Genomic DNA, 18,314 nt, shown 5'->3' with positions numbered 1-18,314 from the left:
GCCACCTTGCCACAGCAGCCTCGGACCCACCTTCCAGAGCTATCTCTCAGCAAGCACCCAAAGCCCGCCTTACGCTCATCTTTAAAAACACTGCCGTCGCAGTTCACTTTAAAGAAGCCCGTCTCAGGTCGTGCCCAAGAAGCAGCTAGAAAGAAGCGGCCATGCTGATTAACTGCCCAAACAGAGCTGGTCTTATCACTGAACATCTACTCGTTCCTATCAAATTTAAAGTATAGATCTTAGTTAAGCATTTTAGAGTATTAAAAATTAAATTGACTCAAACATAAAACAACTATTACGTACGACAATCCCGCTACGTTACCAACAGAATTTCTGCCAATTTCTGCCAACTCTTATTTATAACTATATTTAATGAAAGTGTCTTTATGGATGTGTCTAATAAAATGTATTTTTTATGGATATGTTTAATAGAAGTGTCTTTATAGATATATTTTTTGGATGTGTCTCTTTATATATGTGTTTAAAATATACTAATTAATTATTATTGGCAATAAGTTGGCAGATAAATTTGAACCTGCAACCTACTAGTTTGAAACGAGGCAACCAACATTGCCACCTCTGTCTCCAACGCACTTTCCCTTCTACGCCATTTCTCTTGAGCTTCTTCATATTTTCTTCTCCAATAAGCCAGCTGGTAGTTTAGATCCTGGACTCTATCCTCCATTCTTTTCAAACTTTCTTGCTTCCTGACCGCCTCATCTCTCGCAAGTGTTAATTCTTCATCTTTCTCAGCGATGCTTCTTGAGGCAGCTTGGAACACCTGCTCCGCGTATCTTGCAACGCTCGCCGAATGAAGCGCTTGATCTTGAAGCCAACGGAAAAGTGTAGGACCTCCATCGCCTTTCATTAGGGAATGATCGTCTAAATTTAGGACATGATCGTCCAATAACGGTCCTTCCAAGTTTTCTAATAACTGAGCAGTCATTGCAGAGTCGCCTTCAACTTCTGCCTGTTTGACTACATCTTTCACTACCATAGAAAACACAAACATAAGACTAGTTCATAAAAAACATAAAATAAAATGGAGTTTCAAATATAGGGCTTAAATGAAACTCACTGTTTGAAGGTAAGCTGCATTCAGTTCGTTGCACGAGCGCATTTTTTCTTTCTTGCAGTAATCCTTTAGATTTGTCAAGATCCATGGATTTATTTTGATTCTCTTCTAAAGGCATATCTAGTTAAGAAGAATAACATGCAATTGGCTTCTCCTCAGGGGCCAGCACATTTTCTTCCTCAACCAAATCAACAGGCAAATGCAGCTCCAATTCTTGTAAAACATTTTCCACAACAGAAAAACTTATGAGGAGTACACCGCACTCTTTAATATGGATTGATCCATCGACTTCCCCTTCATCAGTTGTAACACTAAACTCAAAGCGAACCATCAGTGGATGGAATCTAAGAATGTTGTCACAATGAAGTGGATCATACCATACATAAACATGATCCGAGTTCAATTCACTGACGGCTTTGTTCAACCATGTAACCTTTTTGCCTCCTACCAACTGGCATTGACATCGAAGCTTAGCGCCTTCCTTCCTTATTCCTTCGGATGGCGAAAGAACAACACAGTAAATGAAGCCTAACCATTCAGAGTCAGGAAGTTCGGTAACGATAATGGATGAAGACTCTGATTTTTTGTATGCGAAAAACTCTCTTGGAACTCTGTTTCCTGGTAAACAAACCTCTATACTGTTATAATTATAGCCTTCGTGGTGTTTTCTGACTACCACATTGTTAGCTACAGCTTTAATCATTGTTAAATGGAGGCTTTTCATAACAGACTACAATGACTCTTCCTCCAATTTCAAGCTATTCTTGAATGAAATGTGTTTCGTCTTTCCCACCATCTTCCTAGAAAAGGTCTTCAAGTTTGACACCGACTTCAATATGGCACAGTCATCAGCACAGAACTCATGGATTAGTGGTGGAAGCTCTGGCAAACTCCAGAGCTTCTTGCAACTCTTCAAGGACAGAATTTCCAGCCTTTGAAGATGTTTAATGCTCGGAGGCAAGCACTACACAGAGCTTCCATGTTAGACTCAATGAATGTAAAATATGAAAATGCACATGAACGGGGTGAAAGGTGAATGAAAAATAGGAATTAAGCAAAATTCAACAACTACCAGTAGTTACAATGACGCTACCCCCAGCTTCGAGTCCTGGGAGAATGACTCTATTACACACTTTGGTAATTCTCTATGCCCTCTCTCTCTCCTTACCCCTTACCTTTTATTCCTCTGAGATCCTAACTAACTGCCTATATGGATTGACTATCATGCTCTCCCTCTATTAGTTCATATGGTAATCCTTCATCCATGATGGGGATCTTCTTTCTCTTTTACTTGTTGGGCCTTTCTCAGTGGCTAGCCCATCTGCTGCTTCAACATTCTCTTCTGGTTCCTCAATTGGGATGCTGTTGTTTTAAGTTTGCTGGCTGGGTTCCTTGGGTTCCTTGTTAGGTGTATCAACTATACCCTCCCTGAGAACAACCTTGTCCTCAAGGTTGAGTTCCGGAAACAACTTCAGTAACTCATCCCAATCCACCCATGAGGTCTCATCTCTTGGTAAGCCTTCCCAGTCCACCAAGACTTGCATCACTTGCCTCCCATCCTTCTCGACTGAGCGCTGTCCCACAATTGCCATTGGCACTGGCTGGAACGATGCAGGAGCCACAGCGAGGATGGGTGCGTCAGCAGTTTGTGCGCCGTGGAACTCTTTCAGCATGGATACATGGAAGACGGGGTGGATCGTACTCCCCTCTGGTAGCTCCAAGCGATACGCAGTCTTCCCCACTTTACTCCTCACACGGTAGGGCCTGAAATATCTTCGGCCAAGTTTAGGGTGTTCCCGGCGAGACAGCGACAATTGCCGGTAAGGTTTGAGCTTAAGCAATACCCAATCTCCCACCTGAAATTCCTTATCTTTCCGATTCTAATCTGCTTGCTTCTTCATACGCTTTCTGGCTTGGTGCAAGTAATACGCGAGTTCATCATTCAAAATCTCACGGGTGCGTAAAAACAAGTCAACCTCTATGACTGGAGAGGACCCCGGTGTATATCCTGGTGGTAGATTCATTGGAAACCCATGTAAAGCTTCGTGTGGTGTCATTTGAATTGCTGAATGGTAGGAACTGTTATAACAAAACTCTGCCCATGGTAGGAAGGTTGCCCATTGTTGTGGTTGAGAATGGGAAAAGGCACGCAGATATTGTTCAAGGGAGCGATTAGTGACTTCCGTTTGGCCGTCGGTTTGAGGGTGATACGCCATACTATAGTGGAGGTGAGTGCCACTAAATTCGAAAAGGTTGCACCAAAAACGACTGAGGAACAGGGGATTTCTATCAGATACAATGGAGGAAGGGAAACCATGAAGCTTCACTACTGACCCAATGAAAATTCTTGCCACCGTACTGGCAGTGAACCCAGCTCGCAATGGTTTAAAGTGTGCCGTTTTGCTAAAGCGATCCACAACCACCAAGATTGCAGAGTATCCAGCAGACATCACATCGGCAGTTGAACAATGAAGTCCATTGAGAGTTCCATCCACGGCCCACTTGGCACAGGTAACGGTTGCAATAACCCTTGTTGCTTAGAAGTCATATATTTGGTTGATTAGCAAACATCACACTCTTGAATAAACTTATGAATATTTTTACGCAGGCCCGGCCAAAAGAAAAGCTCCCCAATAGCCTTATACGTCTTGAGCTCACCGTGGTGCCCAGCCAATGGGGTGTTATGAAACTCCTGAAGCAGTTGTGTGTGGATACCTTCGAAATCTGGGACCCAAATTTTACCACGATAAACCAACAATCCATCTTGAAAGAGAAAATCACAGGGTAATTCTCCTTGCTTATATTGTTCAATTAGCAATTTTGTCTCTGGATCTTCTCTAGTGGCACGCAGCAATGTAGGAATTAAAGCCGATTGAACTTATGAGAAGGCTTGGAAGCAAATTGGGGTTGCAGTTTCCTCCCCTTGCCGAGACAAAGCATCAGCAGCTTTGTTCAGGGAGCCAGACCGATACACCACCTCAAAATCATATCCCAGCAGCTTAGTGAGGTAATATTATTGGTCAAGGGTCAACACCACTTGATTCATAAGCTCACGAAGGCCTTGGTGATCAGTTTTAATGACGAAATGGCGACCAAGAAGGTAATGCCTCCACTTTGCAACAACTTGTGTGATAGCATAAAGTTCTCTAACATACACTGATGCCATCGACAACCTCCCACTGAGTTTCTTGCTGAAATAAGCAATGGGGTGTCCCTTTTTGGGATAAAACAGCTCCAATTCCATGACTCGAAGCATCTGTCTCCACTATAAAGGGTTGAGAAAAATCAGGGAGGGTGGTGCACGAAATCGTGATCGTTCATTCCTTGGTAACGGCGCTAAAAACTTAATACGCACGTTCATAATCTTAGTTCTTTGTCACAACTTCGCACAACTAACCAGCAAGTGCACTGGGTCGTCCAAGTAATAAACCTTACGTGAGTAAGGGTCGATCCCATGGAGATTGTCGGCTTGAAGCAAGCTATGGTCACCTTGTAAATCTCAGTCAGGCGGATTCAAGGTTATAGAGTTTTAATAATTAAAAGATAAATAAAACGTAAAATAAAGATAGAGATACTTATGTAATTCATTGGTGAGAATTTCAGATAAGCGTATGGAGATGCTTAGTTCCTTCTGGATCTCTGCTTTCCTACTGCCTTCATCCAATCCTTCATACTCCTTTCCATGGCAAGCTGTATGTTGGGCATCACCGTTGTCAATGGCTACATCCCGTCCTCTCAGTGAAAATGGTCCAAATGCGCTATCACCGCAAGGCTAATCATCTGTCGGTTCTCGATCATACTGGAATAGGATTTAGTAATCATTTTGCGTCTGTCACTACGCCCAGCACTCGCGAGTTTGAAGCTCATCACAGTCATCCCTTCCCAGATCCTACTCGAAATACCACAGACAAGGTTTAGACTTTCCGGATCTCAAGAATGATCGCCAATAATTCTAGCTTATACCACGAAGACTCTGATCTCACGATCAGGAGGCTAAGAGATATGCATTCAAGCTTGTTTTCATGTAGAACGGAAGTGTTTGTCAGGCACGCGTTCATAAGTGAGAATGGTGGTGAGCGTCACATAATCATCACATTTATCATGTTCTTGTGTGCGAATGAATATCTTAGAAAAGAAATAAGCTTGAGTTGAATAAAAAAAAATAGTACTTTGTATTAATTCATGAGGAACAGCAGAGCTCCACACCTTAATCTATGAGGTGTAGAAACTCCACCGTTGAAAATACATAAGTGATAATGGGGTAGACATGGCCGAGTGGCCAGCCCCCATAAAGGTCTAAGATAGTATAAAACTGATCAAAGATGTAAATACAATAGTAAAAAGTCCTATTTATACTAAACTAGTTACTAGGGTTTACAGAGATAAGTAAATAATGCAGAAATCCACTTCCAGGGCCCACTTGGTGTGTGCTTGGGCTGAGCATTGAAGCTTTCACGTGTAGAGGTCTTCCTTGGAGTTGAACGCCAGTTTGTAACATGTTTCTGGCGTTTAACTCTGCTTTGCAACTTGTTTCTGGCGTTTAACGCCAGAATAGGGCAGAAAGCTGGCGTTGAACGCCAGTTTGCGTCATCTAAACTCGAGCAAAGTATGGACTATTATATATTGATGAAAAGCCCTGGATGTCTACTTTCCAACGCAATAGAGAGCGCGCCATTTGGGTTTCTGTAGCTCCAGAAAATCCATTTCGAGTTCAGGGAGGTCAGAATCCAACAGCATCTGCAGTCCTTCTTCAGCCTCTGAATCAGATTTTTGCTCAAGTCCCTCAATTTCAGCCAGAAAATACCTGAAATCACAGAAAAACACACAAACTCCTAGTAAAGTTCAGAAATGTGATTTTTAATTAAAAACTAATAAAAATATACTAAAAACTAACTAAACCATACTAAAAACTATGTAAAAATAATGCCAAAAAGCGTATAAATTATTCGCTCATCACAACACCAAACTTCAATTGTTGCTTGTCCCCAAGCAACTGAAAATCAATTAGGATAAAAAGAAGAGAATATACTATAAATTCCAAAATATCAATGAAACTTAGCTCCAATCAGATGAGCGGGACTAGTAGCTTTTTCCCTCTAAACAGTTTTGGCATCTCACTTTATCCTTTGAAGTTCAGAATGATTGGCATCTATATGAACTCAAAATTTAGATAGTGTTATTGATTCTCCTAGTTCAGTATGTTAATTCTTGAACACAGCTACTTTATGAGTCTTGGCCGTGGCCCTAAGCACTTTGTTTTCCAGTATTACCACCGGATACATAAATGCCACAGACACATAACTGGGTGAACCTTTTCAGATTGTGACTCAACTTTGCTAGAGTCCCCAATTAGAGGTGTCCAGGGTTCTTAAGAACACTCTGTTTTTTTACTTTGGACCTCAACTTTAACCGCTCAGTCTCAAGCTTTTCACTTGACACCTTCACGCCACAAGCACATGGTTAAGAACAGCTTTGTTTAGTCGCTTAGGCCAGGATTTTATTCCTTTGGGCCCTCCTATCCACTGATGCTCAAAGCCTTGGATCCTTTTTACCCTTGCCTTTTGGTTTAAAGGGTTACTGGCTTTTTGCTCTTGCCTTTTGGTTTAAAGAGCTTTTGGCTTTTTCTGCTTGCTTTTTCTTTTTCTTTCTTTTTTTTCGCCATTTTTTTTTGCAAGCTTTTGTAGTCACTGCTTTTTCTTGCTTCAAGAATCAATTTTATGATTTTTCAGATTATCAATAACATTTATCCTTTTTCTTTATTCTTTCAAGAGCCAACATATTTAACATTCATAAACAACAAATTCAAAAATATGCACTGTTCAAGCATTCATTCAGAAAAACAAAAAGTATTGCCACCACATCAAAATAATTAGGCTAACTTCAAGGATGAATTTGAAATCTATGTACTTCTTGTTCTTTTGTTTTTAGAACATTTTTCATTTAAGAGAGGTGATGGATTCATAAGACACTCATAGCTTTAAGACACAGTTACTAGACACTAATGATCATGTAATAAGACACAAACATAAACATAAAGCATAGAGAATGAAAACAGAAAAATAAATAGACAAGGAGATTAAGGAACGGGTCCACCTTAGTGGGGGTGGCGCCTTCTTCCTCTTGAAGAACCAATGGTGTTCTTGAGCTTCTCTATGTCTCTTCCTTGCCTTTGTTGCTCCTCCTTCATAGCTCTTTGATCTTCTCTAATCTCATGGAGAATGATGGAGTGCTCTTGGTGCTCCATCCTCAGTTGTCCCATGTTGGAACTTAATTCTCCTAGGGAGGTATTGATTTGCTCCCAATAGTTTTGTGGAGGAAAGTGCATCCCTTGAGGCATCTCAGAGATTTCATGATGAGGAATTTCCTCATGCTCTTGTTGAGGTCCATGAGTGGGCTCTCTTGTTTGCTCCATCCTTTTCTTAGTGATGAGCTTTTGAGATGAATCTCTCCATCTCTCATGACTCAGAGGTGGAAGTTTTTGCCTTCCCTTTCCTCTTTCTAGAGGTTTCTCTGGCCTTAGGTGTCATAAATGGTTATGGAAAAATAAAAAGCAATGCTTTTATCACACCAAACTTAGAAGGTTTGCTCGTCCTCGAGCAAAAGAAGAGAAGAGGGAGTAGAAGAAGAAGAAAATATATGAGATGGAGAGGTGTGAGTGGTTCGGCCAAGGGGGATTTTAGGTGGTTATGATGTGTGAAAAGGAAGGAGTGATGGTTTAAATTTGAGTGGGTGGGTGTAGATGGGTTTGTATGATGGTTTTGGAGGAGTAATGGAGGTGATTGGTGGAGGTTATTTTGGGGAAGAGTGTTATGGAAAGGGGTGAAGAGAAGAGAAGAAGAGGTAGGGTAGGTGGGGATCCTGTGGGGTCCACAGATCCTGAGGAGTCAATGAATTAGCATCCCTGCTCCAATTAGGCGTGCAAAACGCCCTTGTAATGCATGTATGGCGTTAAACGCCAGCTTGCTGCTTGTTTCTGGCGTTTAACACCAATTCCATGCTCTGTTCTGGCATTAAACGCCAGCTTGGTGCTTGTTTCTGGCGTTTAATGCCAGCTTGATGCTTCTTTCTGGCGTTAAACGCCAGTTTGATGCTTCTTACTGGCGTTTAAATGCCAGTAAGTTCTTCCTCCAGGGTGAGCTATTTTTAATGCTGTTTTTTATTCTATTTTTGATTTTTTCAGTAGTTTTTGTGACTTCACATGATCATCAACCTAAAGAAAACATAAAATAGCAATGGAAAATAAATAGATATAATTAAATAACATTGGGTTGCCTCCCAACAAGCGCTTCTTTAATGTCAATAGCTTGACAGTGAGCTCTCATGGAGCCTCACAGATGTTCAGAGCATTGTTGGGACCTTCCAACACCAAACTTAGAGTTTGAATGTGGGAGTTCAACACCAAACTTAGAATTTGGTTGTAGCCTCCCAACACCAAACTTAGAGTTTAACTGTGGGGGCTTTGGTTGACTCTGCAGTGAGAGAAGCTTTTCATGCTTCCTCTCTATGGTTACAGAGGGAGATCCCTGAGACTTAAACACAAGGTAGTTCTCATTCAATTGAATGGTTAACTCTCCTCTGTCCACATCAATCACAGCTCTTGCTGTGGCTAGGAAGGGTCTTCCAAGGATGATGGATTCATCCTCATCCTTCCCAATGTCTAGGATTATGAAATTAGCAGGGATGTAAAGGCCTTCAACCTTTACTAACACGTCCTCTACTAGTCCATAAGCCTGTTTCATGGATTTGTCTGCCATCTCTAATGAGAATTTGGCAGCCTGTACCTCAAAGATTCCTAGTTTCTCCATTACAGAGAGTGGCATTAAGTTTATGCCTGACCCCAGGTCACATAGAGCCTTCTCAAAGGTCATGGTGCCTATGTTACAGGGAATTAGGAATTTACCAGGATCCTTTTTTTTTTTTGAGGTAAAGTGTGCTGAACCCAAATATTCAGTTCATTAATGAGCAATGGAGGCTCGTCCTCCCAAGTCTCATTACCAAATAGCTTGGCATTCAGCTTCATGATTGCTCCTAAATACTGGGCAACTTGCCCTTGAACAATGTCTTCATCTTCTTCAGAAGATGAATAGTCATCAGAGCTCATGAATGGCTAAAGGAGGTTCAATAGAATCTCTATGGTCTCTAGATGAGCCTCAGATTCCTTTGGTTCCTCAAAGGGAAACTCTTTATTGGTCACTGAATATCCCAGGAGGTCTTCCTCACTAGGATTCACGTCCTCCTCCTCCTCTCTGGGTTCGGCCACACCAAGTAAGGTTATGACCTTGCACTCTCTTTTTGGATTTTCTTCTGTATTGCTTGGGAGAGTACTAGGAGGAGTTGCAGTGACTTTTTTACTCAGCTGGCCCACTTGTCCCTCCAAATTTCTGATGGAGGACCTTGTTTCATTCATGAAACTTAGAGTGGCCTTAGATAGATCAAAGACTATGTTTGCTAAGCTAGATGGATTCTGTTCAGAATTCTCTGTCTGTTGCTGAGAGGATGATGGAAAAGGCTTGCTATTGCTAAACCTGTTTCTTCCACCATTATTAAAGCCTTGTTGAGGCTTTTGTTGATCCTTCCATGAGAAATTTGGATGATTTCTCCATGAGAGATTATAGGTGTTTCCATAGGCTTCACCCATGTAATTCACCTCTGTCATTGCAGGGTTCTCAAGATCATAAGCTTCTTCTTCAGAAGATGTACTGTTGGATGCAGCTTGCAAACCATTCAGACTCTGAGAAATCATATTGACTTGCTGAGTCAATATTTTATTCTGAGCTAATATGGCATTCAGAGTATCAATTTCAAGAACTCCCTTCCTCTGAGGCGTCCCATTACTCACAGAATTCCTTTCAGAAGTGTACATGAACTAGTTATTTGCAACCATGTCAATGAGTTCCTGAGCTTCTGTAGGCATTTTCTTTAGGTGAATGAATCCACCTGCAGAATAGTCCAATGACATCTTTGATAATTCAGACAGACCATCATAGAATATATCCAGGATGGTCCATTCTAAAAGCATGTCAGAAGGACACTTTTTGGTCAGTTGCTTGTATCTCTCCCAAGCTTCATAGAGGAATTCACCTTCTTTCTATTTGAAGGTTTGAACATCCACTCTAAGTTTGCTAAGCTTTTGAGGATGAAAGAACTTGGCTAAGAAATCTGTGACCAGCTTATCCCAAGAGTTCAGGCTATCTTTAGGTTGAGAGTCCAACCATATTCTAGCTCTGTCTCTTATAGCAAACAGAAAAAGCATGAGCCTGTAGACCTCGGGATCAACCCCATTGGTCTTAATAGTATCACAGATCTGCAAGAATTCAGTTAAGAACTAAAAAGGATCTTCTGATGGAAGTCCATGAAACTTGCAATTCTGTTACATCAGAGAAACTAATTGAGGCTTTAGCTGAAAATTGTTTGCTCCAATGGCAGGGATTGAGATGCTTCTTCCATGTAAGTTGGAACTTGGTGCAGTGAAGTCACCAAGCATCTTCCTTGCATTGTTGTTGGGTTCGGCCATGTCACCTTCTTTTTCGAAAAATTCAGTAAAGTCCTCTTCAGAGTGTTGTGTTTTAGCTTCTCTTAGCTTCCTCTTCAGAGTCCTTTCAGGTTCTGGATCAGTTTCAACAAGAATGTTCTTATCCTTGCTCCTGATCATGTGAAAAAGAAGAGAACAGAAAAGAATAAGAATCCTCTATGTCACAGTATAGAGATTCCTTTATGTGAGTAGAAGAAGAAAAGAATATAAGAAGAGAAATTTGAACACATAGAGAAGAGTGAGTTCGAATTTTTTAGTAGAAGAGAAGTATTAGTAGATAAATAAATAATTAGAAGGAGATGGAAGAATTCAAAAATTAAATAAAATAAAAATATTTTTGTTTTTAATTTAACATAAAAGTTAAAATTCGAAAATTTTAAGAAGAAAAATGAAATTAAATTAAATTAAAATTTAAAACAAATAGTTAATTAAAAAGGAATTTTGAAAAAGTGGTTAGTGATTTTTGAAAATTAGAGAGAGAATTAGTTAGGTAGTTTTGAAAAAGGTATGATTGAAACATAAAACTTTTAAAATCAAACAAAAAGTCAAGTAGTTAATTGAAAAAGATTTGAAAATCAAATTTGAAAAGAAAATTAAAAAGATTTGATTTTGAAAATTAAAGTTGATTACTTGACTAACAAGAAACTAAAAGATATGATTCTAAAATTTAAAGATTGAACCTTTCTTAATAGGCAAGTAACAAACTTTAAAATTTTTGAATCAATCACATTAATTGTTAGCATTAATTTCGAAAATATGAAATAAAAATAAGAAAAAGATTTTGAAAATAAATTTTGAAAATTTCGAAATTATGAAAGAAAAAATGAAAAAGATTTGATTTTTGAAAAATATTTGAAAAAGATAGAATTTTTAAATTGAAAATTTGATTTGACTTATAAGAAACAACTAGATTTTAAAATTTTTTGAAAAAGTCAACTCAAATTTTCGAATTTTATGAGAAGAAAAAGGGAAAGATATTTTTTTTATTTTTGAATTTTTAATGATGAAAGAGAAAAACAATGAAAAGACTCAAAACATGAAAATTATGAATCAAATCACACAATGCATGCAAGAACACTTTGAATGTCAAGATGAATACCAAGAACTTATTTTTGAAAATTTTTAAGAAAAGAAAAACATGCAAGACACCAAACTTAGAAATTTTCAAACTTTAGATACTAACAAATTGAAAATGCCTATGAGAAACAAGAAAAGACACAAAACATAAAAATGCAAAGATCAAACAAAGCAAATCATCAAGAACAACTTGAAGATTATGAAGAACATCATGCATGAGTTTTCGAAAATTTTAATGAAATTAACAAGATGCAATTGACACCAAACTTAAAAATTGACACAAGACTTAAACAAGAAACATCAAATTTTTTGTTTTTATGATTGTATTAAATTTTTTTGGATTTTTCAAAAATTAATTGGAAAAAGAAAATTAAGGATTTCAAAATTTTTAATGAGAATTCCAGGAATCATGCAATGTTAGTCTAAAACTCCGGTCCAGGAATTAGACATGGCTTACTAGCCAGCCAAGCTTTCAGTGAAAGCTCCAGTCCAAAACACTAGACATGGCCAATGGCTAGCCAAGCTTCAGCAGATACAAATCAAGCATATAACAGCTGATTAGATGAGAGTACAAGGGCTCTTGCCATGATAGGTGGAAGCCTCAGTCCAAAAATTTAGACATGGCTTGACAGCCAGCCAGGCTTCAACAAATCATGAAGAAACTTTAGAATTCATTCTTAAAATTTCTGAAGAATAAAATGATTTATTTTTTTAAAATTTTTTTTGAAAATTTTTTTTCGAAAATAAAATAATAAAAAGAAAAACAAAAAAACTTAAAATTAAAATAAAATTACCTAATCTGAGCAACAAGATGAACCGTTAGTTGTCCAAACTCAAACAATCCCCGGCAACGGCGCCAAAAACTTGGTGCACGAAATCGTGATTGTTCATTCCTTGGTAATGGCGCTAAAAACTTAATACGCACGTTCATAATCTTAGTTCTTTGTCACAACTTCGCACAACTAACCAGCAAGTGCACTGGGTCGTCCAAGTAATAAACCTTACGTGAGTAAGGGGTCGATCCCACGGAGATTGTCAGCTTGAAGCAAGCTATGGTCACCTTGTAAATCTCAGTCAGGCGGATTCAAGGTTATAGAGTTTTAATAATTAAAAGATAAATAAAATGTAAAATAAAGATAGAGATACTTATGTAATTCATTGGTGAGAATTTCAGATAAGCGTATGGAGATGCTTAGTTCCTTCTGGATCTCTGCTTTCCTACTGCCTTCATCCAATCTTCATACTCCTTTCCATGACAAGCTGTAGGTTGGGCATCACCGTTGTCAATGGCTACATCCCGTCCTCTCAGTGAAAATGGTCCAAATGCGCTGTCACCGCATGGCTAATCATCTGTCGGTTCTCAATCATACTGGAATAGGATTCAGTAATCCTTTTGCGTTTGTCACTATGCCCAGCACTCGCGAGTTTGAAGCTCGTCACAGTCATCCCTTCCCAGATCCTACTCGAAATACCACAGACAAGGTTTAGAATTTTCGGATCTCAAGAATGACCGCCAATAATTCTAGCTTATACCACGAAGACTCTGATCTCACGATCAGGAGGCTAAGAGATATGCATTCAAGCTTGTTTTTATGTAGAACGGAAGTGTTTGTCAGGCACGCGTTCATAAGTGAGAATGGTGGTGAGCGTCACATAATCATCACATTCATCATGTTCTTGTGTGCGAATGAATATCTTAGAGAAGAAATAGGCTTGAGTTGAATAGAAAAACAATAGTACTTTGTATTAATTCATGAGGAACAGCAGAGCTCCACACCTTAATCTATGGGGTGTAGAAACTCCACCGTTGAAAATACATAAGTGATAATGGGGTAGACATGGCCGAGTGGCCATCCCCCATAAAGGTCTAAGATAGCGTAAAACTGATCAAAGATGTAAATACAATAGTAAAAAGTCCTATTTATACTAAACTAGTTACTAGGGTTTACAAAGATAAGTAAATGATGCAGAAATCCACTTCCGGGGCCCACTTGGTGTGTGGTTAGGCTGAGCATTGAAGCTTTCACGTGTAGAGGTCTTCCTTGGAGTTGAACGCCAGTTTGTAACATGTTTCTGGCGTTTAACTCTGCTTTGCAACTTGTTTCTGGCGTTTAACGCCAGAATAGGGCAGAAAGCTGGCGTTGAACGCCAGTTTGCGTCATCTAAACTCAAGCAAAGTATGGACTATTATATATTGCTGGAAATCCCTGGATGTCTACTTTCCAACGCAATTGAGAGCACGCCATTTGGATTTTTGTAGCTCCAGAAAATCTATTTCGAGTGCAGGGAGGTCAGAATCCAACAACATCTGCAGTCCTTCTTTAGCCTCTGAATCAGATTTTTGCTCAAGTCCCTCAATTTCAGCCAGAAAATACCTAAAATCATAGAAAAACACACAAACTCCTAGTAAAGTCTAGAAATGTGATTTTTAATTAAAAACTAATAAAAATATACTAAAAACTAACTAAACCATACTAAAAACTATGTAAAAATAATGCCAAAAAGCGTATAAATTATCCGCTCATCAGAGGGCAAGTACTGGGGTGTGAGTAAGAGCAGCCTTAAGCCTCTCAAAGGCTAAGTCAGCTAGATGATTCCAGTGAAAGCTGTTTTGCTTGAGCAGGTCCGTCAATGGGGCAGCAAGATGCGCATACTGAGCTACAAAGCGTCGATAGTACCCAGTGAGACCGAGAAAACCCCGTAGTTGTTTCAAGCTGGTTGGTTTTGGCCATTCAACTATGGCGGCTATCTTGGAAGCATCTACTTGCACCCGGCACCGCTGACCACATGACCAAGATATTCTACTTGGGTTTGACAGAAGACACATTTCGAAAGTTTGGCAACAAATTGGTTCTGTTGCAGCACTGACAGGGCAGTGTGCAAGTGGCACAGGTGTTCTTCCTTGGACCGGCTATAAACGAGAATGTCGTCGAAGAAAACCGCTACAAATTTCCAAATATAAGGATGAAACAGTTTGTTCATAATAGCCTGGAATGTAGAGGGGCATTGGTTAACCCAAAGGGCATAACAATGAACTCATAATGTCCCAAGTGTGTCCGAAAGGCTGTTTTCGGAATGTCACTTTCACACATTATAATTTGATGGTAGCCAGAACGGAGGTCAATCTTGGAAAAGTACTTGGCACCACCTAATTCATCAAGGATCTCATCAATATTTGGGATCGGAAACTTATCCCTAATGGTAATTGCATTTAATGCGCGGTAGTCCATGCAAAAACGCCAGCTCCCATCCTTCTTGCGTACAAGTAATACTGGACTGGAGAAAGCACTGTGACTTTCTCTAATAACCCCTGCTTGTAGCATTTCCTCCACCAATTTCTCAATCTCTTCCTTCTGATAGTGTGGGTAACGATAGGGGCGTACATTGACCGGGTCTGCTCCTTGTTGGAGGTGAATTTGGTGCTCAATTTCTCTAGGTGGAGGTAATTCGGTGCGTTCTTGGAACACCTCTTGGTACTCTTCCAATACTTGCTGCACTTGTTGATCTTGCTGTTCTGGTGTGGCTTCAAGTTCATTCAGTTCCAGTACTCTTAAATGAAGGAAGGAAGCGATGACATCTGCAGTGACCATCTTGTTAAGAGTTCTACCTCCGATTGCCCCTGGCTGGAACAACCGCTCACCTTGCAGCTTTACAGTATGTCCCCCTACCACGAATTCTATTGTTAAATTCAAGTAATTCATTGTTACATCACCTAATTGCATTAACCATTGTGCACCCAAAACAATATCGGCTCCCTTGATATCAAGAATGAAGGTTTCTAACCGGAATCCAAATCCTTGCATATGCAGTGGCACCTGATTGCATTTGGAAACACAACCAAAACACTCGCCACTACCAACATATACATTCAACTACGGTACTTGAGTGATTGGTAAGCCCACTTTCCTTGCTGTCGCTGATTTCATGAAATTATGGGTGCTTCCCCCATCCACTAATACCATTACTGGGTTCCTTTCACAGGTTTCAGCGATTCTGATAGTTTCTGGGTGGTACACTGCCACCATGGCATTGAAGCTTATCTCCACCACGCCTTTCTCCGGACTGGGTGTTCCCAAGCTGGCCGAGTCTCCCTCTGGATTAGTCATTTCGGTCTGCCACCCATGAAGTAACTCATCCATTTCTTCACCTCCCACCAGCAGTAGAAAGGATGATTTACACTTATGTCCCACCGAATACTTTTCATCACAATAATAACAAAGTCCCTTCTCGCGCCGCTGTTTAATCTCGGCAGCTGTGAGTCGACGATGAGGAGTATTGCTCCCGCTTTGTGAGCCAGGGGGTCCCTTTTCAAGTACTGGGGACTTCAATGATGCGGATGATGAGGGTGGTCGTAGCAATGGTGGCCGAACAGGGCTGAGAGTGGTAGGAGTACCTCCGGCAGCACGGTGGCTGTGTGGTCGCAGATTGAGAGAATTTGCACTATGCTTCTGCTCATGCAGTTTGGCAAGGGCGACCGCTTCCACATATGTCTTAGGCTTCGCAAGCATGAGCTCGCACTTGAGTGCATCGTTCAACCTAGCCGTAAAGAGTGACACTAGCCAATCCTCCGTCAGTCCCGTGACTTGGTTGGACAGATCTTCGAATTGGGAATGGTACTCTGTGACCGTGGAATGTTGTTGAAGATCTTTCAACGCTGCCTTTGGGTCATGAAAAATATTGCAGCCGAATCTAGTGCTTAGCGCCTCCAAGAATCCCTCCCAAGTATACATGATGCCATTATTTACGCACCATCGATACCATGTATATGCTGGGCCGGTGAGGTGGAAGGACAAGAGCCGCACTCTCCACGCCTCTGGTACCGTACAAAGCTCGAAATACTCCCTGGCTCGGAAGGTCCATTCCTCCACTCCCTCGCCGTTAAAAATTGGTAGCTCGGCCCGAACTCCCTTCGGCCATTGCGACAGATGGAGATTCCCCATAGAACCTGCGGAATCGAAACTCTCTCCATGTTCCGGTATCGCTTGCTTGAGCTTCAAGCTTTCCTTGAGCATCTTCTCAATGCTCTTAACCGACGTTTCCACAGATCCAAGTCGGCTTTGGGTTTCCACGACCTGAGCGATGGTTTCGATTTGCCCTCTCTGAAGCGCTGCGATCTCGGACCGATGTTGTTGGTAAGCATCCTCCAAACGGGACAGTGGAGTTCCTGATTCCATTTCCGAATCCTCTCAACGAAAGCACCAATTTGTTAGACTCAATGAATGCAAAATATGAAAATGCACATGAACGGGGTGAAAGGTGAATGAAAAATAGGAATTAAGCAAAATTCAACAACCACCAGTAATTACAATGACGCTACCCCCAGCTTCGAGTCTTGGGAGAATGACTCCATTACACACTTTGGTAATTCTCTATGCCCTCTCTCTCTCCTTATCCCTTACCTTTTATTCTTCTGAGATCCTAACTAACTGCCTATATGGATTGACTATCATGCTCTCTCTTTATTAGTTCATATGGTAATCCTCCATCCATGATGAGGCTCTTCTTTCTCTCTTACTTGTTGGGCCTTTTTCAATGGCTAGACCATCTGCTACTTCAACATTCTCTTCTAATTCCTCAATTGGGCTGCTGTTGTTTTGAGTTTGCTGGCTAGATTCCTTGAGTTCCTTGTTAGGCGTATCATTCCATCAAGTATTAGTTCCTGTAATTTTGACAAGATGCCAATGTTGTCAGGGAATTCAGTGAGATTACTACATTCCTTGAGATGCAATATCTGTAGAGAACGTAAGCCATCAAATAGAACATGAAGTTGGTGCTTGTCGATTAGGGGGCATCAAAATATATTTTTTAGTTATCACTTAATTATTAACTTAATTTTTTTTATTTAGTAGTCTAACAATATATTTTAATTTATTCCATACTTTTAAACATTAATTACAACTAATGACAAAAATAATAAATTCTGACGGACCACTAATATTTTTAATTTTTTATACTACAAGATAACAAAATTTTGTATTAATTCTTTATCTCTCCAGTTAACAAATTTCTATATGTCTTATTTTTTTATTTTTGTCTTGAAAATATTATCCAAATATAATGTAAATATGTTTTAGAAACATGAAATCTTATGCTCAAGTTTTTTCCTCATTCAATTATTTTTTCTGTCACTAAATGAAAAGATATCTTAATGGACACTAAATTCAGTATGCAAATAATATTGTATGTATTATGTATATCTATATATGTACCTGAATCCCCTGCCATAGTTGTTTGGCATTGCCGTGCGACATGCGAATCTTAAGAAGGAACTTAGCAAAAAAGTTTAGTGGAAGAGAGTCCAAAGGGTATCCATACCACTCAAGGTAAACTAGTTTGTGAGAAAATGATTCAAGGTCTTCAGGAAGACTAGTGTTGCCAGCATATTGATCTGAGGGCTTATATAATTTAAGAAATCTTAAATTATTCATCCTTTTAAAAGCATCAGCATTCAACTGCATTTCTTCGATTTGTGACAAATCTAACATTATGCCTTCAATGGCATCTGTACCCTACATAGCAGAATAGCAAATAGTATAACACTGGTTAATATTTTATACATAAATTATTATTGTTCTCTGATTTTTTGAATTTTCTTTTCTTGGCATGTACTTATATACTTACTACAGAGTT

The 18,314-nt window shown here is 39.8% G+C and overlaps 1 protein-coding gene across 1 annotated transcript; it reads right to left on the bottom strand.

The window, feature by feature from the left end:
- On the bottom strand, nt 14,209-16,858 carry LOC107614929. Its single transcript, XM_016317054.1, has 3 exons — nt 15,644-16,858; nt 14,714-15,499; nt 14,209-14,595 (listed from the first exon to the last, which is right to left on the bottom strand). The coding sequence occupies exons 1-3, from the start codon at nt 16,856-16,858 to the stop codon at nt 14,209-14,211; spliced, it is 2,388 nt and encodes a 795-aa protein (XP_016172540.1).

Source organism: Arachis ipaensis, chromosome B09 (genome assembly GCF_000816755.2).
Source record: "Arachis ipaensis cultivar K30076 chromosome B09, Araip1.1, whole genome shotgun sequence".
Taxonomy (NCBI): Eukaryota; Viridiplantae; Streptophyta; class Magnoliopsida; order Fabales; family Fabaceae; genus Arachis; species Arachis ipaensis.
Note: the sequence above shows the minus strand (reverse complement) of the source record. Positions and strands in the feature narration are given on the sequence as shown.

Coding starts and splice junctions, on each gene's coding strand:
- LOC107614929 (XM_016317054.1), bottom strand. CDS start 16,858: ATGGAATCAGGAACTCCACTGTCCCGTTTGGAGGATGCTTACCAACAA. Junction 15,500..15,643: donor GTGAAAGGAACCCAGTAATG/GTATTAGTGGAT, acceptor AAATGCAATCAG/GTGCCACTGCATATGCAAGG. Junction 14,596..14,713: donor TGGGACATTATGAGTTCATT/GTTATGCCCTTT, acceptor TCTCGTTTATAG/CCGGTCCAAGGAAGAACACC.